Raw genomic sequence first — 22,937 nt, 5'->3', positions numbered from 1 at the left:
AGGACTTTAATAAATGTTGTTCTTTTAATAATGACTCCATTGAAATACATTGGATTACTTATAATAGCATTGTGTCTGATTTCAAAACAATTTTTTGTGTGTATTAAAAATATACACTTTTCTTCCGAATAAAGCTTTAAGAGCCCAAGGCACCCTTACCTGTTAGAACCTATGAGCCTCCTTTTACAAGAAATGCAAATTCAAACAGAAATAAGTTTTGTAGTTTATAGTTGCCTTGGTACTTCAGTCCTTACAAATCCATTTCATGCTTTGAGTACTAGCTGATATTTCAAACAAAGCTTTTAGGTCAATACCGTATTTTTAAAGGAAGCTTTTTATCTTGAGAACTTTAACTGTTACTTGAAAGTCAAAATATTTACATCCAACTATTATTTTGTTAAGATTAAAAGAAAGTTGATTCTGCTTTAAGGGCACATACCTTTAATTCACCAATAGAAGACAAAAGTCCTGCCCCATAAGCACGTAGTTGTCCTTCTTGCTTGCAAAGGCCAAATTCAATCGTAAAAAAATAGCACTGTAAAATACACAGATATACAGATACATATAGTGTAATTGCAAACAGGCACTTCAGCAATGATAATCGGTACCATGTTCACTTGATTGCCCCACTTCAGAATTTCATGTCTTTAATATAAATTTGGATTAAGTATGTTGTTACTGCTAAGTACTTTAAATGTCACGTTCTGCAGTAAAGGAGCTTTGCACAAAAATGTGAGATTCTGCTTTTTGTCTGGGCACTCAAGCAGTTCACAGGAATGGCCAGTTAGGAATAGACAGGCAATTTCATTTAGGTATCAAAGGCACTGATAGTAATCTGCAGAGATTTTTGAAACTTTCTGAAATAAATGGGGTGCCTTAAAATAAAATCCTACAAGGTAGTTGGTCCACCTGTCTAGGAGCCTCTGAACATCTCTGAGATCTAGTTCAGAGCACTCAGCTGTAAGCTCAAGCTGATGCCACTTTAAAGTCTGGCCCATATTTAAGTGCTGTCTTGAGTTAGAATTAACTTACTTATGTGTATGTGCTTAAGAGCCTTCCTGAGCAGAGGCCTTAGTCTTCACTAGATTTTACTCTGTCCTAAATGAAGAAGTAATATGCCACTTGGCTTCTCAAATTGCAGAAAGAAAATTACGGTCAGTCAAATGAGTTCACTTGACCAATCCATTACAATTGTTCTTTGGGTCTACATTCAATCAGGTAACATATCTGAGCTGTAAAACTGATGAGAAGCTGTGAAAGAGATGTGCTAAATGAGTTTAACAGTACTGTACCTAACTTAGCTGTATCCACCCAACAAAGTTAAATGTTAGGAAGACCGTAAGAAGCACAGATAGGCAGCCCACTGTCCTCTAAATGCAAAAGACAACAGTCACTTCTGCTCCTATGGTACTGCATTTGGTTTAGTTATGACACATCAAGATTGCTTTCTGATCTTAGATCAAACAGATGAGATTAAGCTAGCAACTATTTCCACATACAAAGGGTTTAAGTTGATTCCTAATTTATACAAAAATACTGCATACACATATATATACACACGTACCTGACAATTTAAGTTTTTGTGCAAAGGACATAACTCCTCTGAACCTAACGGATTTACATGTCTTTGCAGAAAATATGAATTTAGGATAAGAAACAATCCAGCATTTGGTACTAAATCTTAATTTTTTCTGAATAACTTGAGAATGGATCCTAATACAATTTTTCTCATCCATTTCCTCCTTAAACTCCAATTCTTCCAGGCTGAGTATCACACTAAATGCAAAAGAGCAGAAATTAACAGCTCTTTTAAGTTCAACAAATGTTTAGAAATCGAGAAATGATTCATTTCTCTGCCTCTCATAAAAGTTCCTGTAGAGCTAGTGATTCATGCAGCACGGCACTATGTAGAAGGGTGTAATAAAAAAGAATAAAAACATGAGCCCTGTGTCTGTTCCAAACCTGCTAAGTCAGCTGGGAAGAAGGAAAGGTTGCAGTGACTTCAAATGTCTTGAGTCAGATTTCATCATAGCAGTCAAAGGCAAAGATATACACAAGAGGAGGTGAAAGCACAACATTGTCAAACAAAAAAAATCCACCTCTGGCTTTGCTATTGACTCAGATAAGTGGAGCTGTAATAATTGTTTTCATTAGATGCAATGAGTTGACTGTTGCCACTTAGAGGAAGGCCCAGACAACTGGTTTCCAAAAAAGACGTCTCAGGAACAAACAGTCAGATACACATAATGACAAAGGCATCACTGTAGGAGTAGAGTGAAGCTGAAAGACCTACCATCAAGAAGAGTACAAACTTAGCTTCTCTAAATATTTTGCCACAAAAACCTTCAGGGGGCTACAGTCCTGGTTCTGCCCCTGCTGCCACTGTCAGCAATGAACCACTCAGCTTCACACTTAAATCCCACTAATATCTTTGAATTTGTCCCCTCCCCCTCAAGTCTCTTAAAAGAACCCATTTGGTAGTAGTTCTTATGTTCCAAAAATGACCATCCCGACAGATAGACAGCAGGACTGGGCTCCTGAAAAAACACACTGATCACAGTAATTTCCATTCTTAAAACCAACAACAGCTAAAAACAGAGGAGTCTGGTGTTTGTCTGTTATAGATCTGTAAGAGCAGCCAGGGCTTCATCCCCATATGTGGGACACCTTTACTGTAGACCTTCCCCGTGTTGAGGAGGACCAAACCGATGTCGTGCGGCTGCCAGGAGAACGCCCACTCGGCAATCTAAGGATGTCGGATGGAAAGAAGAGAAACGCTTTCCGTTTCCCTGAGAACATGCACTCACAGGGAAGGAAGGAGCAGAAGGCAGAGCTAATACTGGCCCAGGAGACAGCAATCCCTGCTGCCCACAGGTAGGGTGCTCACAAGACAGAGGGAGACCTTGATTTCACTTCCTCTTTAATGGACAAACAGCACACAAAGAGGGATCTTTTTTACTTGAGCTGAATAATAAAATAATACTAATAATAACAACAACAACAATATAAAATGGAGTCATATTTATGAGCCAACACTTGCTGATGAGAGCCTATCTCCAGTATTGATAAGACTTGCACTGTCAGTATAACTAACTCAAATAAAACACAGACAAAATGACCAGATGATAAAATACGTCTGCCTACTACTAACTTGTGGTATAAAGCTATAGTATTAAGAAAAGTCCTTCAAATGAAAAGCTGATTTTTTGATAAATTTGCCATATGCAACAACTACAATTTCTGTATTTAAGAGAGCTCTGCTTAGCTGAGAAAATGAGATAACTCACCCAATGCTGCCATCTTCAGATCATTAGTCAGCAATACACGATTCCCCCCACCCTCCCACTCACAGACAGACATGCAGAGGCAGCTTGGTGCATTACCAGACTCCGCAGGCTTTGGCAAGCTGTGCTCTCAAGTCTACAAACATTGAAGCATACTGATAAGGAGGTTAAATATTAACTATATAGAGACACTTTTTATAGACCAAATGCATAAATACCTGCTCTATGCTTCTCTTTGTATGGTAAACTATACTAACTGGAGTACTCTATATTATATACAGGATAACTGTACTAGAATGGGAATGACCGAACAAAGAAATGGCTGTTGTGATGAATAAATTTTTTAAAGCCTCACCTGAAAGTAAAGAGCTGATTATGATGATGTTATGTGTAGGCTGGTGAATTCAAGCACAAATGGGGGCACACGGGCTCCTGTGTTCTGATTTCGGATTTTGGACCTGTCCCCGGCTTACTCCCCAGCCTGTGGTGCCGAATGTGTGGCTCCTCTACAAGCTACAGCAATGCCCTGTCATGTCCCTTCTCTTCCAGTTCCACTTCATCTTTGGGGTGAAGTGTAGCTTTGCTACAGCCTATAGGTAGGCCCTTGAAGTGGGAAAGGTGTCTTTCCACGTTGTATAAATTCTGTAGTTCTTGAAAAGCCTTCCACTAAAATGCTGCTCCATCACCCAAATAAGCAAAATAAGATGAAGAATCAAAGTGCCAAATGAAGGACTAAAAATAATTTTTAAGCCAAAAGACATCAGTGTAATGATCAAGACTAGGATAGTAGGATATGATTTTAATTTCTTTTATTTAACTGAAGTACACGAAAGATAATTTACAGTCATGCTCATGAAACACTGTCTACATGCGCTCAAAAATTATTAAGTAGATCCATGTAAGAAAATCCTATCAAGGGATATTAATTACTAATATAGCAGATCTCTTCCTTCAGAGTCCCTGAATCAAAAGTCATTGGCAACTGAAGTAGAATACCAGGCAAATATCACCACCATATGGCTTTAGACCTACACTGTTCTCCAGATGTCTGCAATTTGCCAGTGTCAGAGACAAGATACCAGGATAGCTGGTCTGGTCCAGTATATCTGTGACTGTAAGAGTCAGATCAGTTGTCCTACTACTTACTGGAAAGATAGAGAACAGATCAAGCCCTGGAAAACTCCAAACCTGTTCTCCAGGGTAAACACAATGTCTGTTCTTCATGTTGAGGCACTGTCCTGCATTATAAACTGGGCTACCAAAAGAAAAAGAAAAAAAAAATCAGTGACACCTATGACAGCTAATAAAAAAAATACTGTTATTCAAGAGTATTTCGAAATTTTCAAAGGCAGGAAAAAGGTCTGATAAGCTCAACTCTCCTCATCTGACTGGTTTCTGAGGCTTTGAAAATCACTCCTTACATCATGTCATTTTGCATTTGGGAATCTCCCTCCTGGGACCTGTGCGAAGAATTTGTGCAGGGTGTTGGGTGCTAACGTCACAGAGACAGTACTTCAAAATCTGACTTGTCCATAAAAACGCCTTTCAAACCATTCCACTTTGCTTAGTTTTCTTATGCTTAGAGACCGATATTTGTGTTCACTTGGCAATTTTCAGCATGATGTATAACATGAGATTTTATCTGTTCTCTAAAAGTACCTTGTAAAGATGTTGTCAAGATGAGTCCTGAGAACACCAACCATGTCAAAAGCTGATTCACTTGCCCTCCCTGTTGCAAGGGGGAAGGAGGAGAGATTGAGTAACTGCATGACTGCAGCCCTGGCACGTGGAAAGGAATATCCATCACTATAGGAACTGCTAACGGGATGGGGCTACAGCCCCAAGCTGACACATAATACCACAATCGCTTTATACATATAAAGTTGCACTGAAGACAATACAACTACTAATGTGCATAAATACTTGCAAGTCCAGTGCCAAATAAATATCCTTAAGAAAACACCTTTACATTCTTTCTACTGGATTTACTATTTCAAAGGATATTTAATGGACCACTCAATTCAGAGGTGTGTGATATGTTCACAATATGCAAATATTAATTCCTTTTTCTTTAGACCTTTGATATTTTAGCTCTAAAATTATTCACATAAAGATTAAATCTCTCATATAGTTGTAATTATCTCATAAGAAGATAGTAATATACAACTGAAAGACTTTCAAAGATCCCGTTGTTAGAAATTAATCCTAAGAATTAACAAAGTAAAGGTGTTTTCTTTACCCCTGTAAAAGTTGCTCAAATTGCAAACAAATGTTGATTCAGAGATATGAGTGACCCCGTTTGTGCTTTCTGTCTTCATTCAGAGCTGGCACAAATAAAGTTGTGAATAGTCACTTATTTTTCAGTCTCAGAGATATCAATAGTCACTAAGAAAACAGCTGGCATTTCACATTTGACTGAATTATTCAAAATTCACAGTCTGTTGAGTAGTATCAGGAATGCTCCGCTACAAGAAACAGATAGATGTACCACAGGTAACCCAGGCAACTAGCCAGTACAGCCCAATGTTGGAGTTCAGACATCAAGCAATACCAGCTATTTGACAGCTATTCATGCAGGAACATTATTGAGTAGCAATGCAGGGAGATTTCTGAACAACAAATAAATCTCATGATGAGCTCGTGAATAGATCAAAAGCAGAAAAGAAGTAAAATTCAATGGCTAAGTCTTTCATTATAGATGATTCGACTACCTCCAACAAAGGCAGTGACCCTATTCAAAGCCAACAGCATTTCTAAATAAGAAAACAAAGTTTAATTTTTCAGAGTTACCTTCTTGAAGTATTTTGTTTAGTCTGCCACTTTGAAATGTATTTAGGCTCACTGAAATGAGGTTTCCTTCGGGGATTTCAAAGTGTATATATTTAACGATATTCTCCTTTTTCTCTCATCTGTCTGCTTTGCATTCAGACCTTTCATTAAGGGTGAATGCTTGGAACAATCTCTTTATAAACAGAAGTTTGAGTAGATGTGGTGCCGCTCATTAGAGCACTCGGGGATAGACACACACCAGCGTTCGTATTTCTGTTGACAGCCATAGCACACTTCATCACTACACGCAAATTCCTCTAATGCAGAGGCTTGGCATGCTCAGTGAAAGCATGCACTGTAGGGAGCACAGTGGGGCTTAACCCCTTGTGAATACTTTGAAATTATATGTTTCTTTATTCAGGAGTTTCTGGAGAAAAAACTCATAATGGTAACCAAAATAAAATTATCATCATGAGTTTGTAAGGAAGCAGAAAATGTACCTCAAGCAATACAATGCTACAGGGGTATCAGTAAGGAGGTAACTCCATATGTCCAACACTGGGGAGCCCAGACAAGACAAGACAATGTAACTGGCAGTTGCCTACCTTGTAAATGTAATCCACCTTCTGGAATAAGATCTGGAGGGCATTCCTACTAAGACCTTTGTGTCTCTTGAGAGAATGTGTCTTTCTGTTGTTCATTCTCACATGAAGGAGGCTCTCTTGCTACTCTAAAGAGCAGGCAGAGAGAATGGAGGACGAAGCACTTCTGGGATCTTCCTGCTGCTGCTGCTCCAAAAGAAGTTAGTTCCCACAAGTTGAAGCCACTAGATATCCCATTCCATGTTTGCATACTTCTAAATAATCTGAGTTTAGGCTTGCTCTGCACAAAGATGATTATCTCTCCACCCCTCTCATTTTATCTCAGTTGAAAACCTTGGAGACCCTTGGAGCTGCAGAATTGGGAACCTCAACAATGAAGCAAAAGTGTTTCTGTGTAAAAGGCTGGTGTTTCCTGGCAAGGCAGCAATTCCCCTCCACCAAAGCTAGTGGGCACAGAGATGATGGGAAAAATCAATCCCACAAAAGCACACTTGCTTCAACTTGCTCAACACCACCAGAAAAAGAACTCCTAGTTTTTTCAACATAATTAACTAATAGTGTTGAAGCTTAATATGCAGCTAAGGAGATGAGACCATAGAAACTATGAACTGCTGCTTAGATCATTTGTTAAACATAAGGCATTGAAGCCCTAATGCTTTACCCTTCCTATTTCCCCTTCCCTATCATTTGACTCTTATCTTGAACAACTTCTAAAACCTGAGGTTTTAAGGTTTATTAATTTCATATGGAGTTATTAAGAACAAATGATGTGCAATAATGAGCCATTCCCTTTCCACTTTATTTTACAACATGTAACATGAATTCATGTTCAGCGCTCCCTACGGTAGCTGAAGTGAATATTTGCTCATTTCTTTTTCAAGCTGTTGCTTCAAATCTCAGCTGTCTAGAGCTTTCACACAGTTAACATGTCTTTTGACATGTTAGCTGGGACTCCAAGAGATGAGGTTGTCTGAAAGTCAAACTAAAAAGAAAATTTTAAAAGCTGAGGAAATATATGTCACCGCTGCCCAACCATACTCTTCAGTCTATCCTGCCTCACGTGACACACTCACTCCACCAGGATGCAAGGAGGGTCAGTCTTTAGGGCTCTGCCATTCCTGTTTTCCAGATCTTTGTCCTGCTACTCTTTCAAATGAGGACTTGATGTTAAAAAAATCCTATCAAATCAAGAACAATCCTAATTTTATACACTACATGGGCAAGGGCTGGCACCCCAGAAGTACTCCCTCAGTATTGTGGCTTATGCTACAGCTTGGAGAATGACTCTGTGGGATGCTGGACTTGTCTAAGTTTGTTGGTGCCGAATACAGGGCCATTATGAGCCAGCAGAAGGGGCCCTGGGGGAGTCCAGCTTGCGCGAGAGCAGGAATTGAGCAACTTGCTTATCTTGCACTGATAAGCACTGAACCTGAACAGGGGCAGGAGATGAGCAATTTGTTCATCTTAACAAGATGCAGCACCTGATGGGTCTACTCCTTAATCAACTAAGTGACCCCTGGGGTGAGGGGGAGCCTTCACAGCTTGATGTTACTTTGGTAAAACTAAACAGACCACCGCACCTCTACACTGAACGCCTTTGTTCTCCACCACTCCCCCCCCCAGTCCCGATCAACTGCACAACAAGCCTTGTTAAGGGCCAATCGACACACAATGCCTGACTTAGTCCCACCTCGCCAAAAATATAAATCTGGCATTTTGAATCCTCTTTTTTGAGGACGCGAACTCCAACTATCCGGACGGATCGACGGGCCTGGACCTCTCTCCTCCCCAAGCAGGGATGCCTCTTTGGTAAGACTCACGCCTCCGATTATGTCGGATGTTACCCCGGGAAAACTATCATTAACAAAAGCACTGAACTATTAACTTGAGCTCAAAATTGTTGCAGTTAGTGCATTTATCAACCGCAATTCTGAACTTTTATATCTGTCGCTTCAATAAAGTATCTATTTTTCTTTTCAACTTTGCAAAACTGTTTCAGTGAAAGTCCTTAGTGGGGCTCTCACAGGCAAACGTTGACTCTGATAAGTGGCTACACACATAATCCTTTAGACATAAACCGTTGACCAAGTCTGGGACTAAGACTGGACCTAGCCGCACCTAGGCTCCTCTCTGAGAAGGAGTTTAGAAAGCAAGGGGGTCCTTTCTGAACCTCGTGACTCAACGGGAAGGCCTCCCTCAGCCACACATCAGACTTGTACCCTTTCACGCGACAGACTCCTCTAGCAAAGGGCCAGGGACTTGAACACTGACAGGTTGGCATAACTCAAGAGAGAGCAGAATTTGGAACAACTACGCATACAAGAGATCATTTAGCTGTCCTTCATCTGACAGCATTCCCATTTTATGAAGAGTCATCGACCCTAGGACTGTTGGCTCAATCACGAACTGCATTGCTCTGAAGAATACCCAGAGAACAGACAAAAACAACCTCACACACTTTTCTTCCTCTGGCATCCAGAGCCAGCGTCTCTACAAAAGCCTAGCCTAGACCTCAGGACCTCTTTCCCACAACTACCTGGAAACCTCGGCACTGGTCCAACATAGTTTCCCCTTCTCAAAAATGCCTAACTTCCACTCCTCAGCAAGCACGTTAAGAAAGAGACTCAGAAAAGAAGGCATGAAGTTGCAACACTCCCTGAAATACTGAGAAAACCTCTTCAGGCTGGGGAGACAGAGTCTGCCCTTTTTAATGTGCTGCAATGCTCTAAGGAAACTGCATAAGGGAAAACTGGCACTGGAGCCTCTTCCACTTCTCCAGGGAGAAGCTCTTTGTAGACTGGTAAGGTAAATCTACAGATTAACAAGAAGCAAAGGCGTAGCAACAAATCACAGCACAGGCAATCCTCATTTTATAAGCAGAGAGTTTACTGAATCACTGTCCTATGCCAGTCCACTGTCAGAATGAATTACTGCGGGCTGCAAGGCCTCTTTAATAACGATCCTTGGCCAGCCCAGAGACAGACCCACAACATCCTCCCTGAGGCATTCCCCTGGGGAAGGCACCAGGCACACGTGGTGCTTCTCACGATGCCGTTCCCTGGAGCAGGCTGTATCCCACCTAATTGCCAAGCCAATTAATGCATATGGCAATCGCACTGCAGGGACTGATGCAGAAGAGCCACTGAGCCTCCCATGACATTTTAGCTGAGGAAGGGTATGAGGTTCTTGTGTACATGATCAGCAGGAAAAGTCCTAATGTATCTGCTAATGAGGGGAAGTCGTATCTTCAGAAAGGGGAGCAGCCTCCGGGGCCTGAAAGGATCTCACAACTTTTGCAAGCCCTGAAATTGTGGGGGCAGAAACACCATGAACAGACAGGGACAACTGGCCAGTGAAGTTTTAAAATTCTTATTTCAAGGAAAAAATGCACTATTTCTTCGCAGTCATATCCACTTCAAATTTATTTTTGAGGAGCAAAAAGGGGTAGGACTTCATTCCAAAAATAACAGCATCCACACTAATTTTCTAAACATTTGAAAAAGAAAATTAACTTCTTGCATCTATTTACTGAAAAGTGATTTTAATAGCTAAGACTTGTTTTCAAACATCACAGTTTCCAACAGCAACACTGCATTTAAACTCAATGTTCTTTTAATCACATAAATGCAAAGGGACTCCCAAAAGCTTTTGTGGCTGTTAATGCATTTGCTTAACCTGCCTTGCAAAAAATACCAAAAAAAGATAGTAGGCATCAGCACAAAAGTGTAAGTTCTATTCATGTCAAGCTGACAGACAGATCAAACAAGAAAAGTAGCTCAGGGAATTTTAAATATCTATTAATTTTGCTACTAAAAATATATCCAAATTGAAGATGTTTTTCACAGCCCCAAAGAAAACCTTTTTCAAGTATAGTTCAGCATCTCCTTGTAGCTCCCTGATTTTCAGTAGTGAGGGCATGAATCTATCACGAGCACAGAGTAGTCAACTGAGTCACCATTGAGTTACCTGCCAGAAGTCTGTAAACACAAAGCAAATCATATGAACATGTATTCAGCAAGGTGGAAAAAAGTTACACTGAGCAAGTACCTGTAAGCAGAGAGATCACAGCTTTTCACTGTACCAAAGTCCAAGGAAACTTACAGTGGCTGTGGTCTAGGAGTGACTTACCAAATGAAGATCACTCTAAAATGATCAGACTCCCACTGATATGCAAGATTTCTGTGCTCGAATAGGTCCTAAATTCATTGCAGATGTATAATATGGATCTGTTCATAAGCTTGTATGTTTATTCAAAGTTGAAAAATTAATCCTGTAAAGGTGTTTGCATTCTAGAAATGTAAAATGTCTTGTTAAACTATAATTTTAGCCACTTTTATATAGTCAAACTATATAATTGTAACAATTACAGCCTACTGATTCAAGAGAGGGAAGAAAAACCTTTAGAAAAAAAGAGTAATATGTTTTATGAGGAAAAAAGGATAATCTGGGAGTACCCACTCTTTCCAGCATGTCTTTAAAAAGCTCTCAGTTCAAACTGGTTTATCTAACACTATTAATAGACAACATCTTTATCAATGCCACAATGATGATCTATAGGAAGTTCTCTATAATGTACAGAAAATACAAAGCTTACAGATGCTAACTGAAACAAGGTTATCTTGACAAAACTAATGCTTTGTCTGATGCAAAAGCAAAATCCCGAACCAAGCTTGAGCCTAACAAACAGATTGATGGTGTGGGGTGTTCAAACTGTGCCTGAAATAGTACCATCATGTTGATATTCTGTGACCTTGCACTGAGACAACTTCAGCCACAGCTGGAATCAAACCAAAGCAACCAAAATTAACAGACACAAAGCCCTTCTCTGTAAACTTTTCTTTGGCTTCAACAATGCTCTCAGGTTTAGAATATTTGCTTTAACTTTCCAAAATTGTCAACAAATCAAAAAACTCTTTATACAATAACATCAGAAGGCCTGCCAGCACTAAGAAGTAGCTAACAGAATTTGTTGCATGCTGTACCATGTGAGCTTGGTACAGGGAGGGAGACACAACTGCAAAATCACACGTCCTCCGGAGTCAATTCTTTCCCTGCAGAAACCCATATTCCTAAATAACAAGTTTTGGCAAGTAAAGGATTAACATTAATTTTACAGTAACAAATCGTACCTTCATTTGCATGTGTACAACCACATTGACTTTTAGGAGACTGTATACATGGAAATGAAGGTAGTATTTAGCCCACAGACCTAAACTCATTGAAAGCAATGGGAAACCTCCCCTTGGCCTCCTGTGGTGTCAGAGTTGGACCTATAAATATGTAATTAAGCTATACTTACAAAATCATTATGGTAGATCACCCAAAAATATCTCAATTAAAAATTTATGGAACCATATTCTATCCAGCACTTTGATGCAATTTGATAGAAAGATGACGACAGGCACAAGAACTACTTCTGAAGCTGCAGCATTAAGTAATTAAGCCTTAGGCATAGTTAGCTCTTTATGGATACCAGCCATATTTTGTCTTACTTCTGTACTTTTATCTGTGCATACAAAGAAAATGCCCAGGAACGTGCTGGGTGAGAGAATTAGACCGAACACATGCGATATGTTAAGTCCATGAGCCAGTATTTAAAACGATTCACATTAGTGCATAGTTGTGAATATTAAGTTAGAATCTTTTCAGCTCTGCACAGACATGAATTTTAAGACTCCTTCCATAAGAAGATGGTATTTGGGTTATGCATAATAGCTACATGTATGAATGTCCCTTCTGGAAGCAAAATTATTTACTGAGATATTCCAGACAATAAAAAGGTAAGTCCATGGTTTGAGAACTTTCTTCATTAAGCATAATTGGCTTTGTTTCTGCCTGAAAGCAGAATCTCCCTTCTTCTCCAGATGGGCCCACTGACCCCCGAAAGGAGACGGGCTTGCAGGGTCGCAGCCATAGTTGCCCTACACAGTGCAGCAGGGTGCACAGATCCCTGAGCAAGGGGAATGTGGAGCTGGCCCACCCCAACAGCATTGCCAGACCCAGCCATACAACTGGGCAGCTGCATTCAGGGGTCTGCTCCCAAGAGAACCCCACCTGCAGTCATCACAACTTTTTTTGTACAGCACTCCTCAACTGCTCTGGCTTCATGGAAAGCATGGATAAAGCCAACTCCCTCACCTGTGAACTCAAAGCACAGACATTCCCTCGGTCCTAAATGAGACCTAGACATGGTTGAAATGAGTTGCCACATGCTGAACTCCTTCACTTTCCCCTATACCTGTGTGCCACTGCCAGAGGAGCTCCACGTCTTGTACACATGACTCAGTTACCACTCTATGTTACAGAATCTTGCAGATTTAAGTAAAAATAAATAAATGCAATAGAAAAAACAAGTAGCATTATACAATTTACTTCGTTAGTTTGCTTCGACACCTATATATTCCTCTAAAAATACTTCTTAACGTAGTATGGGACATCCTACCGTACACAAATAAAGCTCTAGTAGCATGAGACTCCCGCAGTTCTGAACTGTAGATGAATACATTTTATGAGTGAGTTTCACATGTATGTGCTATGACCAAAGAAAAATGAGTGTAGCAATGTCAGTATGAATGATATCTATGGAGAGCCTAGGATTATCTCTTTCCTTCAACATATCAGTGAAGGCACAGGGGCAGCTGGGAAGAGCAGTAGCAATATATTCCAAACTTTTCCTCTTCCACTTTTTTTCCCCATTTTCTTTATTTAATCCTTTATTCGTGTAATTTCCACCCTATATTTGTAGTTATTACCCAAAATAGTTGTGCAATTGTAGCTCACTGAAAGCTTTTTCTGGGTCCTTGCTTTTGTCCCAGTTACATATGTTCTATAAAAGACACTTCATGCCTTTTCGTTAATACATTTCCTACTCTAGGTCAAAAGAGAAAAAAATATGCAAAAAACCCTATCAAAATTCATAGACTCCTTCCACCTATTCCTCAATCTATCTCAACTGAATCCAACAACAAAATGGTAGATGCTTGCCACTTGCATGCACTCCTAAAATCCACAAGTTCTTACTGAGCTTTTTTTTTTTAAGGCTCACTTTCATTACTGTTGTTGCAGAGCACACGTTCAGAGTGTGAGCTATTGAACTACCAGCAAAGATTACTATTGCAGAATCTGCAATTTCTTAATGAAAATGAAATTGCTTCTGAAAATAAACAAACATAATTAGCAAGCCAGTGCTGTGTGAAATTTGCACCGTTCTCTTGTTAACCTATATGTCAAAATGTATTACTTGTGTGCGTGTAAATTTGCATTTGAAGTTCAGTAACCTCACAGATTATGATCTAACCACTTTTGGAAACATAATGCTACAAGAAATAAAAACAAATCCAGTGTCTGGCTGTAATTTGTTATTTTATTAGAAGTTTTTTCTTTAGTGTGTCTAATTGCTTAGGGCTTGATCTTCATAAACTGCATCCTGTCTAAAAGGAGCTATATTATTTCTACAGAGAAATTTCTAATTCCTTCCCTGCTCCTAATTAAGTCAAATTAGTTCTCTCTTGCATCTAGCTGCCTCATTACAGGGTTGGGCCCAGGCATACAAACACACAAGCATGTTATAGAAAAACACTATTTCTAGTTACTTGTGAGTGCAAAATTTTGTCTGTTAGGTGAGTGCAAAATTTGTCTCAAAATTTTGTTTTGAGATCCGCTCAAGAAGCAGGTTACTGGCCTGACCAACTAGGCACCCTCACAGCAACAGGCAAGGCCTCCTGCACATTCTTAACTTTGAGTGACACAGTACAAAGCACAAAATGTTTAATTTCCAGATGTAACACGTCCTATGGTGACCTACTTAGCCCAGAAACTAGTTAAAACAGGAGGTTTGTATTTAAAAATGTTTTGAAACCAGTACTTTATACCTCTACAAATGAAAAAACCCCACCACAGTTCCACCATCAGTAGTCCAGCTCCTCCCTTCACTGCAGTGGCTGACACATGATTTCTTCACCACCTGAATTACTTCTCCCATGCCCCCACAGAATTTGCAGCAGCAGAATCACCCCTTTGTATCTTCTGCTGATCAGAAACAGCAGGGACATGTATCCTTGAATAGTGATGCTGGTTGATAAATAAAGATGGATCCACTGAATTCTACTTCCCTCCTGCACCTGGATGCAGCCCATTTCTCTCGTCTCTAAGCAGCAAACCATGTCAGCTCTACAACATCAGGCCCACTCTTCCAGCCATACAAAAGGCTCCCAATTCCACAGCAAGCACATCCAAAACTGACGTAACTCTGCAGTGGTGCTCTCAACCAAAACTCAGATTAGGGTTCAAACTGCTCCTTTACTCCACTCCCTAGCATGGTGATTGAGATATCCTCTCTCTTTTTTTCCAGTTCTAGCTGGAAAGGTGGAAAGGGTTCAGGGAAGCAATAACATGCTCAAAGTTACAGAGCATCTTCCACATGACAAATAACTAAACGAACAATTGATTTTCAATCCAGAAAAGGAGACAACTAAAGGAGAAAATGAAACAGTTCTGTAAAGTCACGATGGCATAGAGAAAGCATACAGGCATGATCTGATTGTTCTCTCTTAAAATACAAAAAAGCTAGTAGGAATCAGGTTAAAAACAACAGAAGGAAATAGTTCACTGGGCAGTGAATAGTTGAGCCATAGAGCTCTTTGCCAAATTTACTGCAGGTACTAAAAATTTACATGTCTTCAAAGATAAACAGCTGACTCTGGACAGAAATCTATTCAGGATAATTAAATACAGAGAAACTGTATTTGGCTCAAGAGTTCCTCAAGTTTCTGAATGATGAGAAACTTGAAAAATGTTTGAAAAGAATCAGATATGCTCATCCTGTTCTTACATCCCTCCTAAGTAGCTATTAATGACTGTGCTTGGGCACGAGGCACCAGCCACGTGGCCTGACCAGCACAGGATTCTTACAGATCCGAACCTGGAAACAGACTCTCTCCTCAACAGGCCTCAACAAACTGTCACAATTCCTGCAGAAAACATTGAGCATTTGCTCCCATTTCAGCAACAGAACTCTTCAAATTCTCCCTGTAGTAACTTCTCTGGAGTGCTAGCTTATTTTTATATAGTACAGAGCCATTTCTTTTGAGCTACAAAGCTAGTTATGTATCGCTGCTGAGATTTTGTTCTTGTGCCGTGAATCTCTGACATGATGACCGTGAATATGCACTGCAGGGGAACACTGCAGTATTCTAAAATATTAAATATTGATCCCTGGAATCTACAAGTTTTTTTCTCCTTTAGTCTGTTTCTGTGACATATACATACACACTATCTTTTCTGCTCACCTATTTGATTATGTATACTGGAGGAAGGACTTGACATCAGTGTTTCAGCTATTTTGTCAAAAAGTATTGCGGAAAGAAACCCTTAAAAAATGGGGACCATTACCCGTTATTAATTCCTTTAGAACATTATGCAGAGCGAATCACAAATTAGGGCATGCTTTTAGAAGAGCAGTCAGCGTGCCCAGCAACACCTCACCAATCAAAGGAAAGTAATCCATCAGTAAGTTATCCTTCTCTCCTGATTCAAACAGACCTGTATGACCTTGTGATGATTAAGCAAGCCACAAGGTTTCACCAGCTTTCTCTTCTACATCTTATACCAGTTTCAGGTTTTGCACTTGGGCAATTTCCAAATACATCCGCATATGGGTGTTTTGGCCTGGTCAAAGTCAGGAACAGAAACACAGCCCAAGCCATCTACCGATGAACAATACGGATCACAGTATTTCTAGTCTCGTGCTGTGTGGCAGGACAACGTCTGGCTATAGAGATCTATCATACCTGATTTCAGCTTTATAGTCCTAGCTTTTACCCTGGGAATTGGCTCATCTTCCCTAAGTGACACACATCCCAAATCAGAGTCATTTCATATGTCTCTCGTAAGTCCGTCAAAATTTACTCAAGCAGTTTTTAAATCACATTCAGCCCCAGCTCTTCATGCTACTGCTCCTTTATTTATTAACTACAGGTGTAGCTGGAAGCGACCCCTTTGCAAGCAACTCCATTATGTTACCCCCGGACTTAAGGTACTCACCGTGCTCACTCTCGGCATTCATCACACGATCATGGCATGCAATTGGGATACAGAAAAAGACCAAGCAGAGATTTGGATGTTAAACTTCAATATGCTCAGTGAATGCCATAGCTCTTGGGCTATAATACCAGGTTTCAGTTGGCCAATACATAATTATTTTTATATGGTACAATAACTTCAGCAGGGGAGCTGATCACAGACTTATCACAGTGGTTAGTTCACTGTCTATCATTTTGCAACTATAAATGAGAAACATACAAGCAGTCTTGATTTTTCAGATGCACAGGGGGAATGTTCGAAATCTCAAACATTTTCATGGTTATCTTCTCAGTTCCATTTGTTCATTCATGGAGGAAGACAGTAATCCAGTTCACAAGCTGTACTTACAGCCTAGCACTATCAAACAGCCCCTCTGGGAAATCTAATCTGTTGTTTGTGAGGATGAGAGACTGCAACAGTCTGCTCTGTCTAGTGAGACCATGAACACCGCATCTACCCTAAGTTACCAAATGCAACTCAGTCTTTATCTTCAACACTCCTGTTTCTTCCATGCTGGTTATCTCCTCAGCAAACATAATGTGTCATTGTCCTGAATTATGTGCCAGTTGTTCAGCCTGGGAGAAGAACTAGAACAAAGCCAACAAGACCAGATAACATAGATCCTGATGGAAGAAAGGCAAGAAAGGTCACAGGAATTACCACTGGCTTCTCCCAGAGAGACAGTTCTAAATGTTGTTCTTATCCCAGCACGTATCTTTAAACTATTTTGTTTGTGATAAATACACAGATAAATTAAATTCAGCTGTAGGAATAAACCATTGGCCTCAGTCATCATCCAGGCATGGAAAAAGATTAGATTCATAACAAGCCTGAAATGCATTTACAAGACCTCATCACACACAATTCCTTCAAATTCAGAAGTAACTCACTGTTGTGGTTTTCTGCATAAAGGATAGCAAAACCAAGAGAAATTTCTTGATTTCTGCGGTCCCATGCTGTTAAAATACCAGAACAAATATTATCAAGAAAGATGAAAAGGTGACAATTTTACAGTTCTAGAGAACTGAAGGCTTAAATGTAACTTCCAGTAAGAAACAATTGGAAAAACACTTAGTGTGACTAACTAGTCCCTAATGACCAAATTCTTGAGCAGAAAGATTTGGTGATAAACTGCATACAAGCCATAGACACTCTGCTAACCTTCTCTTTTCTGAAGCACCAATTAATGTGCCCCACTGAATTTTATATACACAAACACATCCCATACATACTGCCTGATGAAGGGGCAACCTCAGCTGCACTGAAACAAGTCAGCAGGAGCTGGGAGTCATTTCTGCCATTAGCAAGAGAGACAGGATCTGCTTATCAACTTGCAGCTTTACAAAGACAGCTGCTCTCTGGCTCCCAAGTCCACAAATTACAAGGTAATGCTGAAATGTAAACTGAGGTGTATTTTTTGTACAATTTTCCTGACAAAACCTTATGTTATGTGCTGTTAAATGTGTTGTAAATGATATATTATATAAATTAGTTGAAACACCTCACGTCAAGTCCTCCCTACAGCTTATGGTTTGATAGGTAAGCAGAAAAGACAGTCTTTGTTTATTTTTGTACTAGGTGAAAGTAGAAAGACCAGGCATGCTTGAAAAATCAACACAAAAGCATTTTTAGAAAGTGACACAGAATAGCACAAGACATTAGTGATGATGACGATAATAATTAGCACCCAGGCATGCATGGCCAATGTTGTATTTCCTCAAGTAGTAACTGCATTATACCACACTACAAGCAGGGGGAAAAAAAAGTGGATTCTGCAAATATTTTGTCTTGTTTCAGTAACCCTACTCTCAGTCATTTGTTTTTGTGTCTCCCCTCTTTATTATTCTCTTAAAACACTGTAAAGAAAACAGCATGTCTCAAAAAAACACTGCAAAGACAGTTTTTTGGCTCTTTCAATATTCCACTCTCATGGTAAGAACGAGTAAGTTTAAAAAGGAGCAAAAGCCATTCCTTTCTTCTTGCCCTAATCTGACTACCAAACTCAAACAAGAGGATGAGCGGAGCTTGCATCCTTCCTTTTCAGCCCTCTTCCCCAAAGCCATCCCTCCCCCTCAGCTGGCCAGCACCAGGGCCTCTGCAATGCTCTCTGCTTTAATCCCTGCCCTCCGTGGGGCTGCCCCTGCCCTCCATGGGGCTGCACAGATGTGACTAATTGCAATTTAGCAAACAATTCTAGTCTGACTAGGCACCTGGCTCCAGCTTGCTCTACATCTACCGTGTCAGCTCTGCAGGGACAAAAACATCAGCACGTTTCCTTTGCAGCTCAGGACTGATGGAGCACAAAGAGCACATCTATCAAGGCCGATACACCGTGGCTTTTGAGAGCAGAATGAAGCGAAAGATTACAAAATCACCTGTAATAATTCTTCCCTTACTGGTCTGAAATCCTATGAGGTGTTTTCCTCTCTTCCTAAAGCCACTGTCCTCCCTTTAACGGCTCAGCTGTTAATGTCACTATCTTTTGAAACAGGTCATGCTAATGGCAAGCCTTCTTTGGGCATATTGCTTCAAGCTCATTAATATGCATGTTCTCTCTCTGTTCATTTGTTTCTCTATTTACTTTGAAGTTGCCTCACTGGAACCTGCGCTGCTTTTCTGCGTTAAGACTCTTGGCTGGCATTTCTCAGCTCACTGCATCTCTGGTTGTTTTCTAGGATGGAAACGGGACCAAAAGTTGCAAAAGTCAGTTAATAGCACCTCAGGTGACATTTGGTGCCCAGCTGAATGAATTTCTTGGCCTCCTCACCCTCACTGCTGAGAGATGTTCTTTATACTTGCTCTCAAGTTGACTGTTTACGTTGCAAATTTTAGGGCAAGGAACATCTCTGTACTTGTCAAGCACCTGCCCCAGGGGAGTACAGCCCCTCATTGTGCTTCCACGAAAAATAACACCAGCTGGGTTACCTTAAGTCTCTCTCTAAATGTCTCTTCCACTTGAAAGAGCTATTTCCAGCAAGGGAGGAGAAATCAACTTTGACTCAGATATCAAATTCTCAGTGTGATAAGAGAAAGTGATTCAGCTGTCTTCTTTTATTTTTGGCTTTGTGATTCAGGAGCAGCTCATTGTTCGGATGACACAGTCAGTCATAACTGGGAACTTCTGTGAGGGGGAGGAGTAAAAGCATTTATATAATATTCAGAGGTCACTTTATATTAATTCCTCTCCCCAAACAGATCAGTCCCAACATTGTCCTCTGCAACAAGCCTGTGTCATCCGAGGTTATTTTGGGGTGAAAGACTTGGACATACTCTTTTCCTCAAAGCACCTACAGGGACAGCCAGTTAGCTAGTTTTTCTGGAGGCTGCAGGCTGTGACAAGGTAGGTCTGCTTCCTAAGTCCCTTCCTAGCAAATGTGCAAACAGACACACAACTTTCACAATTCCTCCATACAAAAACCAGTTTCTTCTCAGTAGACATCCATCAGAAAATGAAGGAACACATCCTGAAGTATGTGAGAGGAACTGACCGTGAGCAAGACATCGAGCCTGTCTAACTAAGGAGTGAGGCCTGTTTGACTAAATAAATTTGGTGGCCACTTCCGGAGGGCTACAGGAGAAAAAGCTAACAAATAGGTACAAACTCCTTTTTCAGCACATGGGACTCTAAGCCACTGCTAAGCCAGTTCATCAAAATTATCACAGTTTAATTGAACCTGGTTTGAATCTGCCTTCAATAACTTCATCCAAGTTATTTCTAACCCTTTAAATGCCCACTGCACTTCTCACGTAGAAAAGCAGTAGTATCCTGGATAAGATTTAAATAACCCATTCTTTTGCTGGTTGTCACAGAGTTTTTCATGAGATAAAATATTTAAATATAGAGTTGATTTTTAATACAAAATAGTTCATTAAATGATTTGAAACATTAGTTTTAACAGGATCCACAAAAGGAAGCATACAACAAATTAAAACAACTGAACAGAGCAAGTGGTATAGACCAGGGGTCACCAACCTATGTCAAGATGCAAATGGCTGCATACAAGTTATTTGGAAACGGCAATACAGCAGGCCTGACAGGTGGGCAGGAGCCGAGAGTTCTGGCAACTTGACAGGGCCCTTCAGTGCAACCTGAGGGTCCCTCACACAAGGGCCAAAAAGGCTCCAGTTGGGTGGTCAGTAGCATCTAACATCTTTAACACGCAGTCTTCCAGTCTAACATCTTTAACACATCTTCCAGTTCACACTATCTACTGGCATGTGCCTCATTTGAAGCAACATAAAATCCATCTCACAGCCACTGGCTGAGGCACTTGACCTAGGTCTAGATCTACTGCTCCACAGCCTTGGCTTAGTAACTACATATTCTCCAACAGGAGCAGTAGCAAGGATGCAATGTCATCTCAAAATCCATCACACACTACAATACAGTGAACAGCTGCAAAACAGAACAGTGAGTACAGAAATAGCAGTACTAAGAGCCAAAGTGGCCACCTGTGGAGGAACTAACAGTGTAGAGCTGAGAGCACACACCAAAATGTGCTGTTGTTTGTTTGGGGTTTTTTTTCAAAATTACCTTGCTTACTTGTTTTCAGCACCTTAAAGTAGACAAAATCCATCTCAGCTAGCCCTGAAAATCGGTAGTTATTGCACAAAAAAAATAAATCTGACTGCCTGAGGACTACCTGTTCAGCTTTGCTTTGCTTTGCTCCAATTAAAAACAATGGAAAAATACCTAAAGCTCTCTGATTGTCACAGCATAGTCACCTACAACCTGAAAATGCAGTCAGCTCTAATAAGACAATGCATGTCACTTCATCAACCAAAGAGAAGGATAGATGAGAGAGCATGCCACAAAAAGATTTTGACTCACAGTGGCTAATTTCTGAACATCTTCATCAGACGCTCCCAGTGAAGCAAGTCCTATCTCTTGTGAAAACTGTGCAAACTTGGGATCAGCAAGTAGAGGTACATGTCCCAAGAGTTCATGGCATGTATCCCTAAGGGAATGGAAATGAAAAGAGAGTCGTTACAGAAATTAATACCATAATCATTCCATAATTAATTTAACATAAACCATTTTACATGGGTCTGACCTCTGCTTTAAAAGTCCTACCAGGAAATAGGTTTTTTACAGTGTAGTTCTTCCCTGTGTATGGTTCTGTAGAAACATACAGGTTGGCTTCTATTAAATGGATTATATGTCAGTTAACCCCATTGATTCCATGATTTCCCCATCATTTCCAGATTGAGTGGGAGGGCCTGATCACTGCTGCCTTCCAGGCTTAGTACCATGAAGAACTGCCCAAAGGAAAGTCAGATGTCTTACAAGTACAGTTTTCTGCATTTCTCTCCACATGAATCAGGTCCAAAATCCAACACATTCCCTCTTCCTCTTCTCCATTCCCCTTTCCGCACCTGGGTACAGCTCCACAACCAAACATTTTGCCACTTGCCACTAGAAATTCAGGGCAATATTTGCAGAGGTTTCTGTGTGCTTAATTTCTCATTTAGTCTTGGCTTCCTACTGCAATTACTGGGTACTTTTGTTATGCAGTCCACTTTTCACGAAGCAGATTTCAGAAAAAGCAGAGAACCCGAATCGTTTCAGAACGAACTACTGTCCACACCTGTAAGTGCGCTATTAGTCACAACAAAGTGCAGATATAAGTGTACAAAAAACTGCTAGCCAACCTAACGAAAGTGCACATGCATCATCTACAAAAGCTCTCAAACAATTCTGAAAGTTTTGGTGTATTTGTTCACAGAAAATAATGGACTTGGTAGTAAAGTTCACTTTAAAAATCGGAACTGACATTTCCTTTGCTTTTGTCTCTTCAAAGACATTTTTCTCCTTTTTTTTTTTCCTAAGCTGTAAACAAATGTTTTAAAGGCAGGGAGAAAGCATCAAGTTTTCTGCCTTCTATCCAAAATCATCCAATTTGTCTTTTCTAAACTATTTCTGTTTGAAAAGACACAGAACCTGACACTTCAGATAAATCACGAACAGAAAAACAACCCTCTATATAATTTAAAGTCTCCTTACTCGGTACTCTTCACCAAGAAGCCTGCACCAACTGCGTCTAGGTAGACAGTAGCAGTTTCTGAATGCATGCAAATAAAGATTAGCATTTTTGGCATTCCTGGTTTGCCTCACCAAAAGCTTATCAAATATAGTTCCAGTATTAGAGGGTTACATACAAGTCTCTCTTCTCAGCCCAGATGGCCTTGCTGACAGACTCTT

At 40.3% G+C, this 22,937-nt stretch overlaps 1 protein-coding gene across 1 annotated transcript in view; it reads right to left on the bottom strand.

Moving 5' to 3' along the window:
• TPH2 (tryptophan hydroxylase 2) overlaps positions 1–22,937 on the bottom strand; it is a 50,889-nt gene that overhangs the window by 6,975 nt on the left and 20,977 nt on the right. Inside the window, exons 8-9 of the mRNA XM_075742859.1 lie at positions 21,567–21,693; positions 440–535 (exon numbers count right to left, since the gene is read on the bottom strand). Of these exons, the coding sequence (XP_075598974.1) occupies positions 440–535; positions 21,567–21,693 (223 nt within the window). The remainder of the gene's footprint in view (positions 1–439; positions 536–21,566; positions 21,694–22,937) is intronic.

This window comes from Balearica regulorum, chromosome 1, assembly GCF_011004875.1.
Source record: "Balearica regulorum gibbericeps isolate bBalReg1 chromosome 1, bBalReg1.pri, whole genome shotgun sequence".
NCBI lineage: Eukaryota > Metazoa > Chordata > Aves > Gruiformes > Gruidae > Balearica > Balearica regulorum.
The sequence above is the reverse complement of the archived record's forward strand: the minus strand, read 5'-3'. Positions and strand labels throughout refer to the sequence as shown.